Genomic DNA, 21,216 nt, shown 5'->3' on the forward strand with positions numbered 1-21,216 from the left:
TAAATTAGGCAAACTAGTTTACTGAGGGAAGAATAAAGATGCAATACAAATGGACTAGAAATGTACATCTGAATTCAATCGGTTTAGGCAAATAAGGAGGAGGACAACAGAGGGAAGAAAACTGCTCAGAGGAAACATTTCACAAGTGGCCTAACGAATATGTGGAGACGAAAAATGAAACTCATTACCAACTGAAGAGTTGCAGAAAAGACTATGGTGGAAGGGATGAAACATAAAACACCAAAATGGAAAATCGGGAAAAAAAAATAATTTAAGATCAGACTTAAAAACAAGCAAAACTGTTGATAGTTTTTAAGTTGGACTAAACTGAGATCCATTAGTCAATAGTGATGGAAACATACAGACAGCCTTTCAATTTTTCAAAGCATTAGAGCATTTTCTCTGATACTCAGCTAATTCAGGATTTAGCATAAGTAATACAAATACAATCATTAGAAAGACGGCCATAGCCTTTAGTGATTAGTCTACCCAGAAAGTGTCACAGCATGCTCTTATCACAATTTTTCAACATTACTATATATGTTACTATTATATTAATGGCCAAGTAAAACACAGTTACCAATATGGGGTGCCAATGAATGATTTCCTTTTGGCAATTGTAGCTGTTATCTGTGCAGATACTCCAAAATCAGCTATTCAGAAAACAAAAACAAAACCAGAATGACAGTTAATAAACTACTGTGTAGCTAATTAATTGTTAATGCACGTAAGTTTGGTTTCCCCACTGTGAGTTTCTTAAATATACTGGAAATATTTAACAAAAAATAAATAACAAAAGCAAATAATGGAAATTTGGTCTAGCTCAGATACCATCGGTCAGCTCCTGTCAGTCACCTGCCAAGTATGCAGGCTGCACACAAACATGCCCCGCATCAACAAAGGGGCATCTTTCTTCTGTGCGAGCCTGATCAAGAAAGATCAGGCTCGCACAGAAGTCCTAAGAGTTACATGCAGTGTTCTAACGTGATAAAATACATAATTTATTCTTGTCCAAAAGATTCTTTCAGATAACCTTTCAAAGCACATTTCAATAAAAATTTCTAATGGTGCATTAAAGATTTCTAAAAATCTGTGATTTGATTTTTACCTGCCCTATACATCAGAAAGTGTTTTGTCTCAGTGTTCTAAAACTATTCCAATTACTCCTCAGATACTAATTGGATGGTGCAGTTAAGATGTTACCAGCAAGGGAAAAAGAATTCTGATGCCCACTGATTCTTTACATGAACCACTATATCATTAAACAAAATACAGGAGAATGCTTCTTAGAGCACATAAAAATCTGTTATTAACACTAAATTGTATTAACTCACCTAATTTTACATGTCCATTATCCGTTAAAAGGATGTTTGCTCCCTTAAAAGAAAAAAGTAAGCACACTTGAATTAAAACATGCAGATTTCTCTGATACTGTATTAAAAAATAATTATGTGAGATCTTGGCCAGAGACAAACAAAGGAACACATGTTCAAGAAATCTGCAGCTTTACCAAGGAAACAGTTGTGAACTTAGCAAGTTGCCATTCTGTTATATAAAGAAACTGGGATATACAGGGTTTCTCATTCATTTTTAGTTAGGACTCTTTAGCCTATGGTACTACACAGTATCTGCTGCACACAAAACCTCTTTCAAAAAGCAGAATATGATTATTTGGCTATGCCAATGAATTCTTACTTTCTTCTACTTACACTGACTGAAAGGAAATAGGAACTCTAAAGGTCAAAGAGGAAGTGATTTTCTTTTCGTATGTAGGAGCTGGTTTTGTCTTGAGAGCCATGATAATTATAAATACAGCCTTAAGGACCTGCCTTGATATTCAAGTGCTTAGAAAAACTATTTCCGTCCTTACACAACAGATTCTGTTAGTTCTAGATCTGAAGAGTTAGCTGTTGTGTGGCTATATGTACTCAATAATCAAAACTAATCCAAAGAGGTAGTTGGTACTAAAATGTTATGACATAAAAGGACTGAGAACAAACCTGATTTCATGACTGAAACCAGGTACAGGTTCAGCTGCATGAAGGCTGGAGCTGGCTCCAAATGACAGCTCTGTCCCATAAATTAGACAGAAAGGCAGCATAGATGGGCCTCCAAAAACCTATGTTTTTATAGATTATGGCTTTTCAGGAAGAAGGAAGTCAGGCCTGCAGTAAAATGCACCTTACTTTGGCAAATGTTGCACAAGTATAGTTAATGAGCCTTATAAACGGAGCTTGTAAACAGTGTGACAGTCCAGTTAGCATGCTCTTGACCTTTTTCACCTTTCAAAACTAACACAACAGATACTCTAAATACATAACTTGGCTACCAAGGAAAGCAAACATAATTCAACAGTCAGGAGACCTCCAGATGAAGGCTGTATTTCTCCACACTAATGAGAAATGCCTCTTCTTTTTTTTTTTTTTTAACATAAAAAAATTCTCAATGTAACCACTCTAAGCATTTTTTAGCAGCACAGTTCTGTTTATAAATCAGTATCTATGCACTGTATCCTTACAGGCACCACTGTGCATACTATAATGTTTAATTTTTGTGCCAAAGTAATCTTTCATTCAGAAATTATTTTTTATGATTGCTCAAAACCCCAAATATCCTCCTGAAGTCAATGGGAACAACTTGCAATCCGGCTGCATTAAGGTTTCTGCAGTTGGAGCCACTATGTACACTGCACGTAGATAATCATCCCTAGTACAAATAATCATCCCTAGTCTAAAACAAAACAAAACAAACAAAACCAACCCCACACACAACACAAAAGAATATGATAATTTGCTATTAGATTTCCAGGAGAAAGCATGCCAAGTTTAAGCTGCAGTCTGAGCAAGGAAGAGTTTGGAGTAGGTAGCAAAATTTCAGGGAAAAAAGTCAACAAGAAGCTCTAAAATGAAACTCAGTGTCAGAACAAGGTATCTTTGATTCAGCTTTGTTAAGACGAAGGTTTAAGTAAGTCAGTGTTAAGAGCCCGATTTGCAGTACCTTGTCTAATTTTAGCATGCAAAGGAGGAGACAGAAGTAGCCTCAAAGAACCATCCAGAACTGCAGCCTGCAGATTGGCCTGCAATCTGCTCACCAAGAAAAGTAACAAGAAACCAGAGCAACATCTCTGCTCACCAGTTGGCTCCAAGAGAAGTATTAAAAGAGAAGCTTTGAAAGCTCCATCAAGCTTCTTGGAAAGGTGTGGGAAAGACCAAACCTTTCCTCTTGCACAGAGCACACCCTTACAGCCATGTGAACACGCACTGCTCTGAACACTGGCTAAGGCCTACATTTTACAGCACTGCTCTAAATTAATAGTATGTTTGCCTCCAATTAAAAGAACAAACTTTCCCAATGTAGGCATTTAAAGAAAGATACTTTTTCCCCCCCCTTCCTTTGGGCAGAAAATTCTATTTTATTCTAACAGATAGAAAAAACTACAATTTTTTTAAATATCCCTAAAATTGATACAGAACAGTAAAGACCCCTTAGAGGTGATACAGCCTATTTCAGAAACATGAAAATTCCCTTCAGTTTTTACTTACCTTTATATCTCTGTGCATTTTTCCTTTACTGTGAAGATAATATAGTCCCTGCATAAAATATTTAGATAATAATTTAGTCCCGTATTTTTCATCACAAACATTTCTTACTTAATTACCAGACATATTTAGGATCCAATTCAATTATCTTAATGACTCACTGAAGAACATTATTACATTTCAACATATTCAAAATGTATGTGCAAATTCAATATATGTAGTAGCATAATACCTAAAACACAGGATAGATGGGAAGAACATCAGTCACCACGTATGTTGTAAGAAAAGCATTCCCTGACCAAATTTTCCTCTGACCATGGTAACACACACACATACACACACAAACCTTTTTGTATCAATTTAATTACTTTTAAATTGCCTAACAGTCTTCTATTCAGCAGTCAGATCACTGGAAACCTAGTGCTAGTATAAGTAAGTGCAGTTATCTCCTGTATCATGACACATTTCAATTAAGTCTAGAAGCACGCTAGCAGGCAGCACTTCAGGTCTAACACAAGAGTTCAACTCATGGATTTCTGCAGAAGCATTAAGCAGTCTTTCTGGGTCTCAATGACAGTACCAAAGCATTTTAGAACTCAAATTAGAAACTCTAAGTTTAAATTCTGGAAGAATTCTATGAGACTGAATTCCTGCATGACAAATCACAGAGCATGTCACTTCTGACACTCCAAGCTTATCTCTAAAATTCTCTTCCAGGCTAAAACAACACATAAACATCTTCCTTGCTGCGAGATCATGAACATAAACACTATGTTTTCATGCCAGATACCCATGTCAAGATAGATTTATTGGGTTTTTGCCAGCTTATGCAAGACATCATGGAATTGTCTGCAAAAATAAATAGGATTGTTTTCAATTCTCAGCCTTTTCATGGATGGTCCTAAATATAACAACAGAAAAAATGAGTGAACAATTATTTACATGACTTGGTACTTGAGATTTTCAAGTGAACAAAACTGTACAAGTAGACAACAGTACCACTGAAAATACGTTTTTGGAGTATATTTTTGTCAGTTCACGAAAAACAGAATGCAATGTAGCTGAATTGCTTATCAGTTATGAAATTTAACTCCTTAAATAAACTAAAAGAGAAAAACATGCCACTCACTGTTGTTTTAACCTGTTTCTCTGAAGGAAATGACTAACAATAGCCAGCTGGTCCAATGTTTTTTTCATAGTCCTCACGGCAGGCAAGCGTGCAGACCAAAAAATTGGACTAGATTTGGTTTTGGTACATAGTGTAATGAATCAAAGCATCCACCAGACCACTGCAACTGGCATTAGTTGGAAAAGTCCCATGTACATTTCTCACATTTAAATCTCTGAATGCTACTGGCACAGAGAGCCAAACAACTCACTTTCACTACTGCCCTCTAAGAATGAAGTCATCATTTTCAAAAATTAATGCCTGGAGGCAGGTACTTTAAAGGTCATATTTAAAAGGACCTGTATTTTCAGAATCAGCATCACTGATTCCAACCAGAACTGACAGCAAGTGGGTTTTTTTGAAAACAAACCATTTAATAGGCTTCTAAATATCAGGATCAAACACTAGTTTTAGGCATTCAAGTAACACTGCACAAATTACCATTATGGATGGACATCTGGCCTATATTGTCAGACTTCTAACTAGGAAAAGTGACTGCTGCATTACAAGCTACAAGATATTATACACTATACAGATTGTATTTGGTCAGTATTATAAACATGTAGTTAGACAACTTTAAAATACACAAAAATGGATAACGCTTAGAAAATACAAAATAACTAATTTCCTTTTCACAAGCAATTCACACATATTAACAAAAATCTTCATACACACATAATGATTGCATAAATTCCATTCCAGACTATGACCAAAGGGCTGGAGCACCTCCCCTATGAAGTAAGGCTGAAAGAGCTGGGTTGTTCAGCCTGGAGAAGACTATAGAGAGACCTTATTGCAGCCTTTCAATACTTAAAGGGGGCTTATAAGAAAGATGGGGCCAAGTTTTTTAGCTTCCAATACCTAAAGGGGGCCTACAAAAAATCTGGAGGACTTTTTACAAGGACCTGCAGTGACAAGTCAAAGGGGAATGGCTTTAACCTGACAGGGAAAAGATTTAGATGAGATCTTAGGAAAAGGTTCTTCCCTGTGAGGGTGGTGAGGCCCTGGCACAGGTTGCCCAGAGAAGCTGTGGCTGCCCCACCCCTGGCAGTGTTCAAGGCCAGGTTGGACTGGGCTTGGAGCAACCTGGTCTAGGTGGAAGGTGTCCCTGCCTATGGCAAGGTGTTGGAAATGGATGAGCTTTAAGGTCCCTTCCAACCCAAACGATTCTATGATTCTGTAACAACAAAAAGGCTTTAAAGGTTCAAACTCAAAACACTCTGAGATGTCACATCTCCACTGTAAAGACAAAAGCGATGTCCTGTAAATCAGATGTCAGCAATCTCTGGCATAGCATAGGGTGATGGCAAGTGGCATACAAGGGAGCTGGCTCAGGGACAGAGCTGTCTTGAGTGTTTGAGAGAGGCAGCAGCTCTAAACTGATGGCATTCAATAGATTTACATTCACTAGAAGCCAAGAACTGCTCTCATGTGGAAAGAAGACATCCACCAAAAAAGCCGTTTCTGATTAAGTCTTACTGATGAACTGAGCCTTTAATTTAGGAAAGAAGAAATGAAAGCTAGCATACTCAATGAGGAGAGGCTGGTGACTAACTTGAACATCTTAAGTACACAGGCAATTTTTCTTTTCTAATCTATCAGATATGCAAAACAGTCTTCAAATTTTCCTTAAAACTTGCAATAACTAATTGGTACCAAAAAAATGAAATAATAAATACGCTGCTTCCACTCTTAAAAAAATAAAACAAAAAACCCACAGCAGAATGATGATAGTTTTCTTTAAATGATCCGTGGTAATTTAAGGTTATGCAATTATGCAAATCAGTTCTAGGCTATTATACAGGACCTCATTTAAAGTCTGAGAAAAATGCTAAGCCACCCAGACACTGTACTTCCATGGCATCTAACACTTCTGTAACATTTATTTTTAGTTTTTAATACTTTTAATGTAAAAGTCAACCACAAAAACCTGCAAGAATACTACCTGTAGTGTTTCTCTGCTAACATAGGCAATCTGCTGTTCTGAAAGTGGTCCAGTCACTGAAATGGAAGGGGAAAAAAAAAAATTCTCTCAAAATCAGGTAAGATACTGCCCATTCCAAAGCCATAATGCAATTACTTCCATTCACACTGACAGGATCTTACACTAGAATTCTTGAAACAAATGTGCTTACTTTCCCCCAGATTGAGCACCACCAAACATTTATTAAACTCAAAAACGTGGAGTCCCATTGGAATGGAAACTCTAACTCCCTCCATACATAAATCTCTAATTAAGAGGAAAAAGAAACAGAAGCAGTGATTTAATTGCAACTCTTGCCCCTGCACAAACCCATGTGTGCTTCTGTGCTGGGCCGGACAACCAACCCAGTGACTCAGAGCTGCAGCAAACTCTGCTCAGTCCCTCTTGAGCCCTAAGAAGTTCCTTTTACCATTTGTGACCTGCTCTCTCCTTCTATCCTTCCCACTGCCATGTGACCTGCTCTCTCTTCTCTGCAGCCATGCGACCTGCTCTCAAGCTTTTCAACTCTTTCCTGCGTAAGCTACCAAGCTGTTGTTCCTGGGTCTGCCACACCATGCACCTTCTCAAACTCTCCCCATGAGCAGGCTCAGCAGCTTCCTACCGGATAGGAGTCTTCCTCTACCTCCAGGGTCACACTTACTCAAGTCATTTAAAGGAAAACAATTAAATCCTGAACAACTCCATAAACTAAACACTGAATAACAAGCGAGGAATGGCCTATGACTTGCCCCAGTCACTGGACTTTGATCCTGAAATTAAAGGATTTTAAGACCAGGAAGTGGAGTTTCTCACTGCAAGCTTCTCAGGTTTTGCACAGAAAACAAACAGAATAGTTGGATGAGGTTTCTCAAAGGAAACTGAAGGATTAGGGTGTTAAAAATTAAGATTTAGGTACCTAACTGCTCAGCTCCTACAAAACCCACAACCATAATATAAATTACTATCATGCAACACACGTCTTGGAAACAGGTCTAGACCCATCTTCCTTTTTCTGAAAGTAAAGCTCCAAATGCACATAAATCTAAATATATTAGCAGCCAGAGAACCTATTTCTAAGTACATATGTTTGAGAAATTCAATTCTGATTAACTTAAATGACTTAAGATTACAGAGGCCTTTAGGTTAATCAGAATAAGATCTTTTGGAGTGTAATTAAGATCAGGAAAGAACCTTCCACCCTATTGGCAGTGAAGACAAAAATCAGCTGCAACAGGAAACTGCTCCTGTATGACATTTGTTCAGGCATTTATGGGGCATGAGCTCATTTCCCACTCTTCAGGTGTTCCACATAACAAAGCCTATTAAACATGATGCTTTTATCAACACTGGCAAAGATGTAAAGGGTCAACAGGGCCACACTCAAGTGACTACACTAGAAGCATGATGTGAGCTTGCAAACTGATGCCTTGTTTTAATTGCACCCAAGTTAAATATAAATATAAGGTATACAAACTGTTTGCACGTAAGAAAAGAATGAAGACACTACCATATAAAATCTTCATAATTTAGAATATGGACAGATTTCCAGTCTGAAAAACACTACCTAAGAACTACGGGGCCACTACTCACAGCATACTCCTTTCCTAAGCAAGTCTTAATTCCAAGGCAATAAAATCCCTCAAAACTGATTTTGTCTCTTGAAAACTAGCAGTTGACTGACCCTCTCTCTATGCAAGAGATTCATACATGGCCCTTGTTTCTTTGACCACTCACTGCACCTAAACCTCAAGCAAATACATATTACACCTTTGCTTTTCATATGTCATGCATGCAGCACTAAAAAAAAAAAAAAAAAAAAAAAAAGCCTTTGAGGCACTACTGCTATACAAATATACAAAAGATCACTGCTTACCAAGGACAAAAGCATCTGTGCTAACCAATCCACTTATCTAGGCATCTATAGACAGTGGTATAAATTATATTAAAGCAAAGTTCAGAAGCTCAGAAATAAAGTGGTTATCAAGTAAGAAAGCACATCAAGATATAATGTTTATTTTTACAATGAAATAGTCCGAATTTACAGCCATTGAAAAGTAGTGATGGGTATACAGTAGCGATGGTTACTGCATGGAGTAACTTCTGCTGCTCAAAAAAAAAAAAAAAAAAAAACACAAAACACTATAGCTAATTTTGGTTTTAAAACCAAACCTAATCCATTATGTAAATACATAAGCTAAAACGACCTTCACTGAATTATTAAGATACCATGTTTAGGATTCCTCCTCTCTGATTACAAAACACTGTAATCATCTTTTTTTTTTTTTTTAAACAAGCTTTACTAAGATTTTAAGCAATTAAGTCTTGACATACCATGATAAATATCCTGTAGAGAGCCACCTCCACAAAACTCCATGCAAATCCATAGCTTGTCTCGTCTAAAAAGTGAACAAAACCATTCATTAGCTGTCAGATTTGAAAACAGCACCTACAAATACAGAAGACTCAAATATTAAAAATCACAACATAACAAGCTTTGTATTAAGCAAAGTAAAAGTCAAATGAATATGACTTAATCTTGACATGATAATTCATTGTCAAAATGGTAGCTAATGAAATACCCAAAACATTCCAGGATTTATTGGAGTAATAGGGAAAGTATTAGTGAAATGTGCAAAATGATTTTTGTTCAAGATATGCTATGAAGGTGAAACATATTTTTACTGAGAAAGAAAACAGATGTGGATTTATAATTCTTCCTCATTTTCACCTCTCTTCCACTTTTTTCAGAGCAGAGGAATTAAAACAAAACCAAACAAAAAGCTGTAAGGATATCTCTCAACAAATGGAGTGAAACTCTAGTGCTCTAGTCAAAGCTAGGCAGAGTGGAGCCCGTGCTGCAGCCAAGTGACTTCTACATGAAGACTCTTCCCTTAAAAATAGCTGTGGATATTTTTGGTGGCAGCGGTCAGGGGGAAGTTCTTCAGATTCCTCTTACTAAGGTGATCAGTTTGACTCACTATACTTCCATAAAAAGTGCTTCCCAAGAATAGATAACAGGCTGAAGGATTCAAAAGGTATCTATTTTGGACACTAAATTCTATTTTCGCTTAGTATTTTTCACTAGTAAGACAGATGTACCACATGTGGCTGCAGAAAAGTATTCTGGAGAGCAGAAAATCTGGGACTTACCTAAACATTCCTGGCCATCAAAACATGCAGGAAAGAAAAATCACATACAATCACCTTAGGCCACACTGGGACACAGAACAACCAAAGGAAAGACTGGTGACTATTCTGAAGCTTGCTCATGAGCCCTGGTCTTAAGATTTCTTGCATTCATAAGGTTCTGTTAGAATAACTGAGACACCCTCGTGGGCAATGCCAACATCTGTGGAAGTGCTTTGCAAGGCAATGGTGTAAGTGCTGAGCTTATCCCCTGAGCTGCAAATTGCGAATATTTCTGACCAGAAGATAACAGCTAGAACAGCTGCTGTTATAAGGAAGAACTGTCTTTCTTGGATCTCCTCCCTTTTTATGTCCATAGTCCACATGGTCCTCAAAGCTATACCCTGGCTGCTTCCTCTAATGATTGGAAAGATATTGTCCAGGCATTACAGAGGTTTTAAGCAATGGAGGTCCCTGGCTGTTAACTCCATACATTTCTAGAGGTTAATTAAACCATTGCTTGAAATAATATGAAGGCTTTCCACTGAAATAACTGATCAAAGTCAGACACAGAGGCAGTATGGCCACCTGTGAAAGAGAACAGAATTAACAGTGGCAACAGTGAGTGAGAAAGAAGCACTGAAGACACAGACATCCACAAGCCCCTTGTTTATCACCCACAGTTATCAGGACTTGGGACACGGGGCTCATGAAAGCCACTCTTTTCCATGTGGCTGCATCCTGTTTGATGCCAACAGCAGCAGAGTGTAGAAGTGGGGAAAAAGCCAGGAGCACCCCAGCAGCCTTGGGATAGCAGCAGAGCACCCACAAAGAGACAGGAAGCAGGTAACTATTGTAAATTCACACCTTTGCTTACTGGGCATTAACGTCCCAATGTGGAAAAGCTCTACAGAAAAGAGGGGGGGGGGAAAAATACTCTGTTCTAATTCCCTATCTGGCCTTTTATTATTGCATCTAAGTGCTCTGAGAAAGGTGAAGATCCATGTCATCAGCAGTAAGTGTATACAGTTGTCTCTGTCTGCAGAGCATATGGCAACCACAGCAAACAAAACAGAGACAGGATCAACAGTACTATTTAGTGTCTGCAACTTAACAGCAAGGCAGAAAATCTGACTGTCTGAAAAACCCCTATGTAAACAAAAGCAAAGAGTGGGGCACAATATGCTGGTAAGTGCCAAGTATGGGATGATGATATTCTTCTTACTGTTCTTAGCACTGAAAGATACTTAGAAAACAAAAAGGTCAGACAACAGAGGCCTCAAAGACAGCCATTCAGTTGCCTAGAAAAAAAAGAGAAGCACTACTCAAAAGAAAAAGGAGGGGACCAAGCAAGAGCACAAAAGAGTGCCAGAATATATACTCTGTTTTCCAGAAAATTAATTCTGGGTCTACAAAGGTATATTTTAATACCCTGAGACAGGAGGCAAACTCTTTTTAAAGAAAAAGCACCCCCCGCCTGAAGCACCCAGTGCTTCTCACAGCACTGTGAGAAGAGGCACTATTTCAATCTAAAAAATTTAAAGAAATCTGGGTTTGGGTTGGAAGGGATCTTAAAGCAAATCCAGTTCCAACCCCCTGCCACGGGTAGGGACACCTTCCACTAGAGCAGGCTGCTCCAAGCCCCATCCAGCCTGGCCTTCAACACTGCCAGGGATGGGGCAGCCACAGCTTCTCTGGGCAACCTGTGCCAGCGCCTCAGCACCCTCACAGGGAACAACTTCTTCCTAAGATCTCATCTGAAACTCCCCTCTGTCAGTTTAAAGCCATTCCCCTTTGTCCTGTCACTACAGGCCATTGACAAAAGCCCTTCTGCAGCTTTCTTGTAGGCCAACTTTAGCTATTGGATCATTAGATCCGTTGCAAACTTTACCACCTGACAATCTATACCCAGCTGTCAAACAGACTAGTAACTCCACAGATTCTTAAAAAAATTTAATATTACTTTAACATATGCACAAGAAGTCTGCCAGTACTGCAGAGAACTGAAGCAATACACAGTTTATGTTAACCTCCAGATTAACCTTAAACATTCAAAGGTGAAGTGCAGACACTCCTAGTTCGGAATACCAAGACCCTACATACACACATGCTCTATCTGTATGCACACCCACACAAACTTGAACATAATGCAGCTCACAGACCAACTCGGTGTTAATAAAAAGCATTCAAGCTGCCAAGACAAGCATCCTTTAAGGTATGGGATGCCAGAACAGCATGGCTTGTTGGTTTTATGTTCAGACTTTGATCCCTTCCTGCACATGTATAACACAATAACTTACGTAGTACACAATCACACTCCCAGCTCACTTAGCTTAACACGCAGATGGTGTTCCTCTAACAGGCTAGTCAATGGCTTGCTTTCCTCTTCATTCTCATACTTTCGGTGCATTTCTGCTTAACCTTATTCTGAAAATATATTTACTCTTGGAAACTTCCTTCATGCTCCACACTAAGCTATGCCTGTGAAGGACTAATGAACAGCTTTTCCACTACAGACTATAGTGGAACACAGACTTCTAAATGACTATAAAGCAAATACAATTCAAAACACAGATTCTGCTGACCTGAATCACAACTGTCAGTATGGAATACTTTTGCTCATCAGACAAAAGCTAACAAGTACCAGGAAAGATCCAGTGAACCCCACCAGTGATAAAACATCATTTCAGTGAGCATCCAGAGCTACTGAGAACACTGAATTCAAAAGGCACGGGGACGAAACTCCTCAAGTCAGCATTAGTCAGCTAAGCTTCTGCACGAGACCTCAGCTTCTCTAGCATTTATTCCAGGACCTTCTCTCTCCCCCAACACTGCCTTCAAGTTCTGGCACACTCAACTTGTCCAATTTCAGTTTGCTCCAACTATGCAGGCATTCAGCATTGAGGTCACCAAGAGCACGACAAAGTGATCCACACCATTTCAACATCCTGTCCCAGCTCATCCCAGAGCAAAACAAGGAATGCAGATCCCTAAGCAAGCCAGGAACCACATGTTAGCTCTTCTCTAGCTCTGCAAACATGCACCAAATCAGACACTGCAGTAACTGACATTTCCTAAGCTCTAGCTGATTTAGAATGAATGTAAAAGAAATGCAGTATTTGAGAAGACAACCTGGTCAAATTTGACAGGATTTTTAAAAATAAAAGCTGCAGTCCAAATACAAGAGCCAAATTCTGTCCTATATTCCTGCTTCAAAGATGGTAATTTTTTCATTGAAAGGCTTTAATGTACTAAGATTTTTCACATGAAAATACCTCCTATATTGTTCCACCTCCAAACCAAAAGCACTCACAGAGAGTTTCATCTGGAGTTGCTGAAGTCTAGTACACGTATGAGTAACTCAACTTGGTATCTTCCCATTATGAACAGGGTCTAGCAATCTTCAAAACACACACAGACCCACAGAATTGTAGAATGCTTTGGGCTGGAAGATATCTTAATGCTCATTTAGTTCCAACCCCCTGCCACAGGCAGGGACACCTTCCACTAGACCAGGTTGCTCCAAGCCCTGTCCAACCTGGCCTTGAACACTGCCAGGGATGGGGCATCCACAGAGCTAGCATATCCCACCTATACTGTCCCCAGGCAGACAGAAGATATGCAAATGCCTGACTGGAACAAGAAGCCTCTGCCACAAAAAGCATCATGACTTTTCAGAATCTTTTAAGAGCTTTGTATTACATTGCACAATATGCCTAAAATTATGACATTAGGTTCACAAAATCCAGCATTAAAAGTTCTAGTCCTTGACTATTCAGCAATTGCTAGATCTAGCATAAAACATTTGTCAGGACGTATTAAATAGAACTGTAATATCAAATGTTATAGCTATCAACTTTCTCAATAATGAGACTTTGTATGGAGTATGAGCTTACTTGTTACAAAGTTAAGCATAATATCTTAAAAAAGGAATTACACAAAAGGAGACAGACCAATTTACATATACTATATACATATATTAAACAACTCTGCAGCTCAAGAGAAAAAAAGACAGAGTTGAAATATCAGTCATTGCTAGATTTCAAAACAAATTCAAAACGCAAATCACAAGCAGGCTTTTTAAAGGCTGCACAGTTCATACTTTAAGGTATTTCAATACAAAATTGTCCTTAGAGCTTAACACAGCACTACTACTCTTAAGCAAGGAAAAAACACAACAATTTCTTCCCTCCTTATTTGCCCGTAACATTCAATTTTGAGTTCTTCACTTTACATGACAAGAGTTAGAATATTCCTGAGAACTCTACCTGTATAATACAGTATTTATACTGCATATAAGTTTTGCAAATTTAAGAGACATTTTACTGAAACAGATTTAAGAGATACTATACACACAGACACTTTCTTCATACTTGTCATACTTGTGCTTAATTTTCCATTTATGTATTAAATTCAAAGTTTTTAAATGACAACTTATTTCCAAGGACACAGGACCACATGGCCACTGAAGGACTGTGCGAAGAGAAACATAATTTCTAGAGAGACACTGTAGTAAACAGAACAGATTTTAAGGTAAGTGAAAAAAAATTATGTACAAGTGGATAATACTTACTTGGTAAATTAGGTTTTGCCTAAGTCACCTTATAGACCCATCCTTTACAAGGAGACAGAATGACATTTTCAAGTGAGCAGAAGAAACAAACTGTACCTGAGATAGCTGCCAAAATAAGCAACAATGTTTGGATGTTTACAGTCTTTCATCATAATGATTTCCTGCTGCACAACAGCAAAATCTTCTCCTGAAAAGCAGAAGAATGAATATTTTCATTGGCCTGGTTCATACCCACATCTTGACAAGACTTTAAGCACAAGTTTATAAAATAAACATTTTGAGAAATTAAAATTAATTATCTGCGTGTTTCACAGGCATAAAAAGCAGCTGTAAATCAATATTTATTAGAGAGGTCTTAACCATAAGTACCTATATTCTTAAGAAGTTTCATTTTGGTCATAGCTCTTTCTGAAGTCTTTATTTCCCTCCCCGAGACCTCACTGTGTCCATCTATATATGTTCTGTCAATAGCCCAGGTTCTTAAAAACATGACAAAACTTTGCTATTTTTGGCCACATGTCCAACACCCATTAGATCATCTTCCTGACCAAAAAACCCCATTCAATAGTAGGCTCCTGCTGCAACTCCTCAGTAAACTTGATAAGCACATGCATTTATGGACTGTGCATATATCCAGACAAAACACTAACAGAGATGTGGCATTTACCACATTTACTGTTCAGTACCTCCATTGTCCCTGCCCTTCTATAAAAGATTCTTTCCAAATGTGTACGCTAAGAAAATTATCCCATTTTTGGTTTGGGAGTGTCATGCAGAGGTTTTATAGGAAAGTTGAAGAGAGAAGGCAAGAAATACTAAATAGAAGAGAATGATGGAAACATACTTGACAGCCTTTTTAATTAGGAAGCACACGTCAAGTGTTCTTTTGCAGTTCAGTATCTTAACACAGGGACTCCTCTGAAAAATGTCTTAGGCCATAAGGGCACGCAATAGCCAGTTAGGTATATTATTTACAAAGTTCTTCTGACATTTGTTTAGTTACTAGACATACAAGGTTCAAAAAAAACCCAAGTCATTCCTACTAATCTCAAGGACTTCACGGGTAAAATAAGTCTGAAGGCCTAAAATAACCATTTAACTTCATGAATAACTTCAGAGATTCTTTAAACAAGTTGAAAAAAGAAGTTTCAACACATGTCAAAATTCTCCTTTAGGTGCACTGCAGTAGCACACTTCAGCATAACTCAAAAGAGCTCTTAAAACAGAAGCCAAAGCTATTGTCTAGAAAGTTGAATATAGACACTAAGCTTATATTTATCAGTTGTTGCAACCCAAAAATCATTTCTCAAATACAGCTGTTAGTTAATTTCAAATGTAACACAACAACTTCCAACAGAACTGGCCAAGCTATTACCTAAGAAAACACATTTTATGTTTCTCCCAAGGCATCAACATATTGGTGACCTATCCATGTGGTACTTTTTAAACCAGAAATCCGATATTCACATGTGTTTTTTTAACTGATAGCAAATTTCAAACCACAAGCTGCAAATTAACATCACAACAGGCTGTCTACTGTCTGTGGTATTCTGCTGATGGCTTAGTGTATCCTGGCTAGACCTGTAAACATGCAAACGCTGAAGAGCAAGCTAGAAATCGTTTTCACAAATGGACAGATACCCCTGTGAAAGGACAAGGTTTCTCCATTATTTGACCAGGGTATTGTTAAATTAGCATAATATTAATATTAAATTAGCATCAACTTTAGAGGAAGTGCCTAAACATTATTAAACCTTAATCTTCACACTCTCCCCCAATCTGCAAAACTTGCAAAGAAAGACAGTGCCACAGCTGTGGAATGTGGATATTGCCTGTCTAAGGCTGTCAAACCACCTCTACCGCAACTGGAAGCAACAACTACAGAGAGAAACTGAGCTCGCTGAGCAAGCAGAGGGTAACTGAAGTGCATTCTCTGTGCTCTTTCTTTGGCATCCAAAGGCTGCCAAAAATATTTAACTGCAAGATGCCAGTTGTTATCCCCATCAGCACAGCTTGAGGGCAAGTTAGCCCAGCTGCAGCACATCCCCAGGCTCTGTTCACAGCTCAGTAAATCACACAGCACAATTCTCTGAGCACAACCTATGTAACACACTAGCTTCTTTCCTGCATTAGCCCTCTCACATCCTACCCCCATTACATGTTGAAATGGAACACCAGCAGTTACAAGTTAAGCAAGTCTGGACATTTTACTTCCCAGATGACTGCATTGTAATGTACGGAGGCTAGACACAGTATAATAGAACAGCAATTGCAGGGTGATATCTATAGGACACGTGCACTTTGTGAAATCACATCAGCACAGCTCAAGTGTACATCTAGCATACAGTGAGTCTTAACCAAAGATTCCAAGAGAATTTCAGGAAATGTACTCAACTCCCAGATACTAGTGTTCAGCTATTATTTCACTCTTACTTCTTTCTCTCTCTACCCTCTTTCCAGGTAGGTTCTTTTCTGCCTTGCTGCCTTCCTCATTTCTTTTGCTCCATACAGGGGTTTTTATCACATCAAATGAAAACATAAGACCAAAATTCCCAACTCTCTGAAATTTTAATCAGCTTCCTTTTAACTGTTTTCCAATTGCATTTTTTCCCCTCACATCTTGCTTGTCATGAATATGGTTTTTTTTAGAACAGTGTATTTTGTCCCATTCTAAAAGGCAAAAATTACTCCTTCTTTCAATAAGTGGACTCAATTTTGTACAACTATATTTTACACATGAAAATATTTCGTTTCTGTGGCCTATTACAGTTAAGAAACACTTACCTGGTTCTAATTTTATTACTTTAATTGCTGCCAGCTCACCCGTGTTCACATTTCGAGCCTACAATAAAATAAAATAAAATAAAAAATTAAATTTAGACAGCAGAACACAGCAACCAGCTCTGCATTGTCAACCTTCTCTGACAACATGGAGTCCAGGAGCAACCAAGATACACAAGGATCTAAAACAGTGAAACCCATTGTTAGTTTGAGGAGTTTCTTGGTTGTTTGGGTTTTTTTTTAAAGCATAAACTACCTTAGGATTTTTCCCCCTAAATACACCATGCATTTATTTTTTATTGGGCTTACAGCTTATACTTGCATTAGATAAGCACCACTATTGAGTTGTATTATATCCAAAACACTTAACTTAGAATAATCCACGTCTGTGCTTAATGACAGCAAGCCAAACAGCAAGAATTCTGTAGCTAGCAGGCTCTTCTCCAATACACATTTGTAGGAAGCATTCTTCCAACAAAACCTGGATTTATTTTCTAACAACAAAGCAAGCCATCTCAAAAAAACCCCCCCCAAAAAAAAACAAAAAACCAAAACAAAAAAAAAAAAAAAACAAAAAAAAAAAAAAAAAACACCAAAACCGCAAACTAAAAAAAACCCAACAACCACAAAAACACTAGGGAGCTAATTTTTTCAGAGATCTGAAGCTTTAAGTATGCTCAGGAAACCCTACACTGCCACACAACAGTCCAAAATTATGCAAGTCCTCAGCCACGCTGTACTTCCATATTAAAACCCATAAACAAACTGACCACAGAGATACTGACTACAAAGCAGTTATAACATACACAGATCTCACAGCAGACATGCAATGCCCAGGGTGCATCAAGTACTGCACCCTGCAGCATACATGACTGCTTCCAAGACTTCCATGAGAGCAATGCGACACTTACTGCTGATTTCACTACATGCCCCTTGGTCCTTGCTCTCCACCAGACACGGCATCCTCCCCTTGCTGCAAGGGTGCAAAGAAAACAAGCCAGCAACAAAGGAGTTAGAAAGCATTTCCCTGGCATGTGCAGCAGCTCTGTGGCCAACTTCAGCAGCAATTACTCAGCAGCTTAACTACATTTTGTATGGGATTCTGTCATGCAAAAGCCTACATTCTACTGAGCAACTAAGGAAGCTAAATTTTTAACAAGCCATTAAAAAGCAATATAAATTATGATAAAATGATTTCTCTTCTAGAACCGTTGCATTTGACTACTGACTGAAAACTAGGAAGCCATTTGCCCAGTGCTTTCAGGATACTTCTGTGCCTCTGCACCCAGCTATGAAGAGAGATCAGCAAAGATGCTCCTCAGCACCAAAGCAGCAGTTCCTGAAGGATGCTCAGCTACAGCTTCTCCTCTCCCAGGGGAGTCTTGGTACCCACTGCACTGTGCTGGACCACCACTGCACTGAATGCTATGCCCACTCTACCCCCTGCACAGGGCACATAAGGCGAGACCAGCCCTGCTTTTGCTTTTTCCCTCATCCACTTTCAAATCAAAAAAAGGCCAGAATTACAGAACTTAAAAAATACAGATAGGTGCCCAGCCTTTATGCTGCTAATGGTGTCACTGAAGTCACCTTAGGAGCTCAAGGGTTCACATCTTTTGTTGACTGGCCTGAGACTCACCAAATACTGTAAGCTATTGCTTCTTAACATAGCAGCTTAACAGCTGCTTGTGAAACCCCAAGTGGAGGGAAAAAACCTCCTAAGACTACAAAAAATACCCAGCAATACAGTCTGGAAATACAGTGTGTATTCTTGTGTTTAGAGATCTACCCAGGTCACTCCTAGCACAGCCTTTTTCAAATCTCTCACTGTTCCTTGGTGTGGCAATGCTCTTCTGCAGTGCTGCGAGTACTGGCATTTGCAAATAATTTTTGCAAATGGTTATGGATAGACCCTGAGACCAATGGGAATCCTATAAAAGTCAAGGAGTCATCCAAACTTGATAAACTGTGGAAAGAACAGTTAAAAAAATAAATCTCTGGCAGCTTGCCCTGCAAGTCATTATTTGCCCACCCCAACGACAGCAGCAGTGTCTCCACTCGTCACTGTATGGTGGAAAAAAAGACACAAAGCACAGCAAAAATAAGAGTTCCTTTTATCTGTACCAGAGAATGAAGGCAACACATGAGAAAGTGGCACCACGGAAGCATGAATTAGGATTTTTATTCCTTATTTCTTTTTCCAGCACATTCTTCCCATAGTGAGAAACAAAAACAGAGGGAAGATGTTCATTAATCAAAGGTCAGCATTTTTTAACCTCCAAGACAAATAAGAAAAATTACTGCAGCCTTAATGAAGACCTGAGATCATCAGGGAGCCTTGTTGATACTTAACGACATGGTTTGGGTCAACTTGTCCTAGTAAGGTAATCAATGAGACATGACTGCAGTGGATACATGTGAGGACATCCTGAAGTTACTCATCCTGCATGCAGCTGGGATGTGCAAGCCAAGCTGGAAACATCTGACAGGCTTCAAGGACATCGCTAGTCTAGCAAAAAACATTTGGTAATTTTTTTATTATTTTATTTTGAACAATACTGTGCCCAGCTGTCAGGAACTTCTTCTTTGACTACAGTTCTATAGGTCACTGCGCTCTGCAGAGTGCTATGGCAACTAAAGCAAGGCAGAAGATGGGTAGGAAATAGTGACAATTTTGGAATAAGTCTGATTAAAAGACATGAGAATACTCACCACAAAGTCTTACGTGGTGGTGATGCCATGAAACTATCAACAGTAGACAGGCAAATTTATAGATACATCTGAAGCAGGACATACAAGATCCTAGCCAAAGGAATAGAGCCCAAGCAGCAGGCAGCCTTGCCAGACCTGTGCTCTTCACACCTCGTGGCTGATTCAAGCCCCTCCCATCACAAAGGGATTTCATCTCCAATGTCACGTCAAAAGAACTGTTCAAAATTGTGGGCAGGGAATGACAAACGTTGTGTCTTTTCACCTCTGGCTTAAGCATTTCTTGTTTTCTTCAACAACAGCAGTAGTGGGACTCTTTGGGCAGCTGGCCATTTGCTGTATCAGTACCTGCCTGGGCTCACGAAAGCCAGAAAGAAGGAACAAAACCTGATTTAATGCAGATCAACTCCCCCAGGAACAGCAGGCTACCAACTGCTTGAGGGCATGAACTGTAACTTAAGAAAACATGACTCGAAGTTCACAACCTGAGCAAGCTATCATTTTGCATCCTATTTCATTTGGGTTATTAGCATTGAAGGTGTCACAAATAAGAATATGAACTGCTTTTCTTAATCTAAGTATATAAAAAAAGAGATTATTCAGATTGTAGTGACACAAGGGTTCCTTGTAAAGGATAATGATGGGGACCAGGTACCCCTGACAGGTTTTACAAGTTCTCACCCAATACCTTTGAAATCATCAGTTATGAAACAAGCCAACATGAATGAGAGACTGAGAAAGACTAAAGTACTGTATGCTTTCCAACATGTGCTGGAGTCAGCTCTGATTCTGAATTTGAGGGTGCTTGTGTGCATACATTACGATAGCTCAGTATCTTGAGGACACTGCCTTATGCTTTCATTTAGCATAATTACACTAAAGTTGCCAATTACGTATGGGTTTTGAGATTGGAGCATCAATAAGGAGTAGGTGGCTGAATTCAAGCAAGTATTCTTGAGTTGGCAAATGCAACCAAAAATTTCAAAGTGTTATGTAGGAAAATACACATTCATTTTTGGGTTCCTCTTGCACCTTGCAAGAACCAAGAGTTTTTCCTCCCATCCCTGTTTCCAGGAGCAGGAGCCTGCAACCAATTCCTTCAAATGCAGATTTCACTACATCAATGGGAACGCATTACACAGGTCTTCCAGAAGCAAAGATCAGCCCACAACACCTGCATCTATACATGGTCATTTTATTAAATGTGTACAGCATTTATACGATGTCTGCTCTGGAAAACCATATATGAATCCTCATGCTACCAGCAACTAAAGGAACAATATTCTTCCAGAGATCCAGATTGCCATATCTGGGGAGGAGTTTAAAAAGAAAGTCCACCAACTGCAAAGTCAAGCTG

The 21,216-nt window shown here is 38.8% G+C and overlaps 1 protein-coding gene across 2 annotated transcripts in view; it reads right to left on the reverse strand.

The window, feature by feature from the left end:
* Window positions 1–17,207, reverse strand: part of MAP4K3 (mitogen-activated protein kinase kinase kinase kinase 3) — a 67,730-nt gene extending 50,523 nt beyond the window's left edge. Inside the window, exons 1-7 of one of the 2 annotated variants that reach the window (XM_010020954.1) lie at window positions 17,154–17,207; window positions 14,466–14,556; window positions 9,002–9,066; window positions 6,653–6,708; window positions 3,543–3,590; window positions 1,335–1,377; window positions 581–653 (exon numbers count right to left, since the gene is read on the reverse strand). In XM_010020954.1, coding sequence (XP_010019256.1) covers window positions 581–653; window positions 1,335–1,377; window positions 3,543–3,590; window positions 6,653–6,708; window positions 9,002–9,066; window positions 14,466–14,521 — 341 coding nt within the window. In that variant the 5' untranslated portion in view covers window positions 14,522–14,556; window positions 17,154–17,207. The remainder of the gene's footprint in view (window positions 1–580; window positions 654–1,334; window positions 1,378–3,542; window positions 3,591–6,652; window positions 6,709–9,001; window positions 9,067–14,465; window positions 14,557–17,153) is intronic. The other variant, XM_010021027.1, reaches the window with a different exon arrangement.
* Window positions 17,208–21,216: the final 4,009 nt, after the last annotated feature.

Source organism: Nestor notabilis, unplaced genomic scaffold, assembly GCF_000696875.1.
Source record: "Nestor notabilis isolate BGI_N333 unplaced genomic scaffold, ASM69687v1 scaffold11710, whole genome shotgun sequence".
NCBI lineage: Eukaryota > Metazoa > Chordata > Aves > Psittaciformes > Psittacidae > Nestor > Nestor notabilis.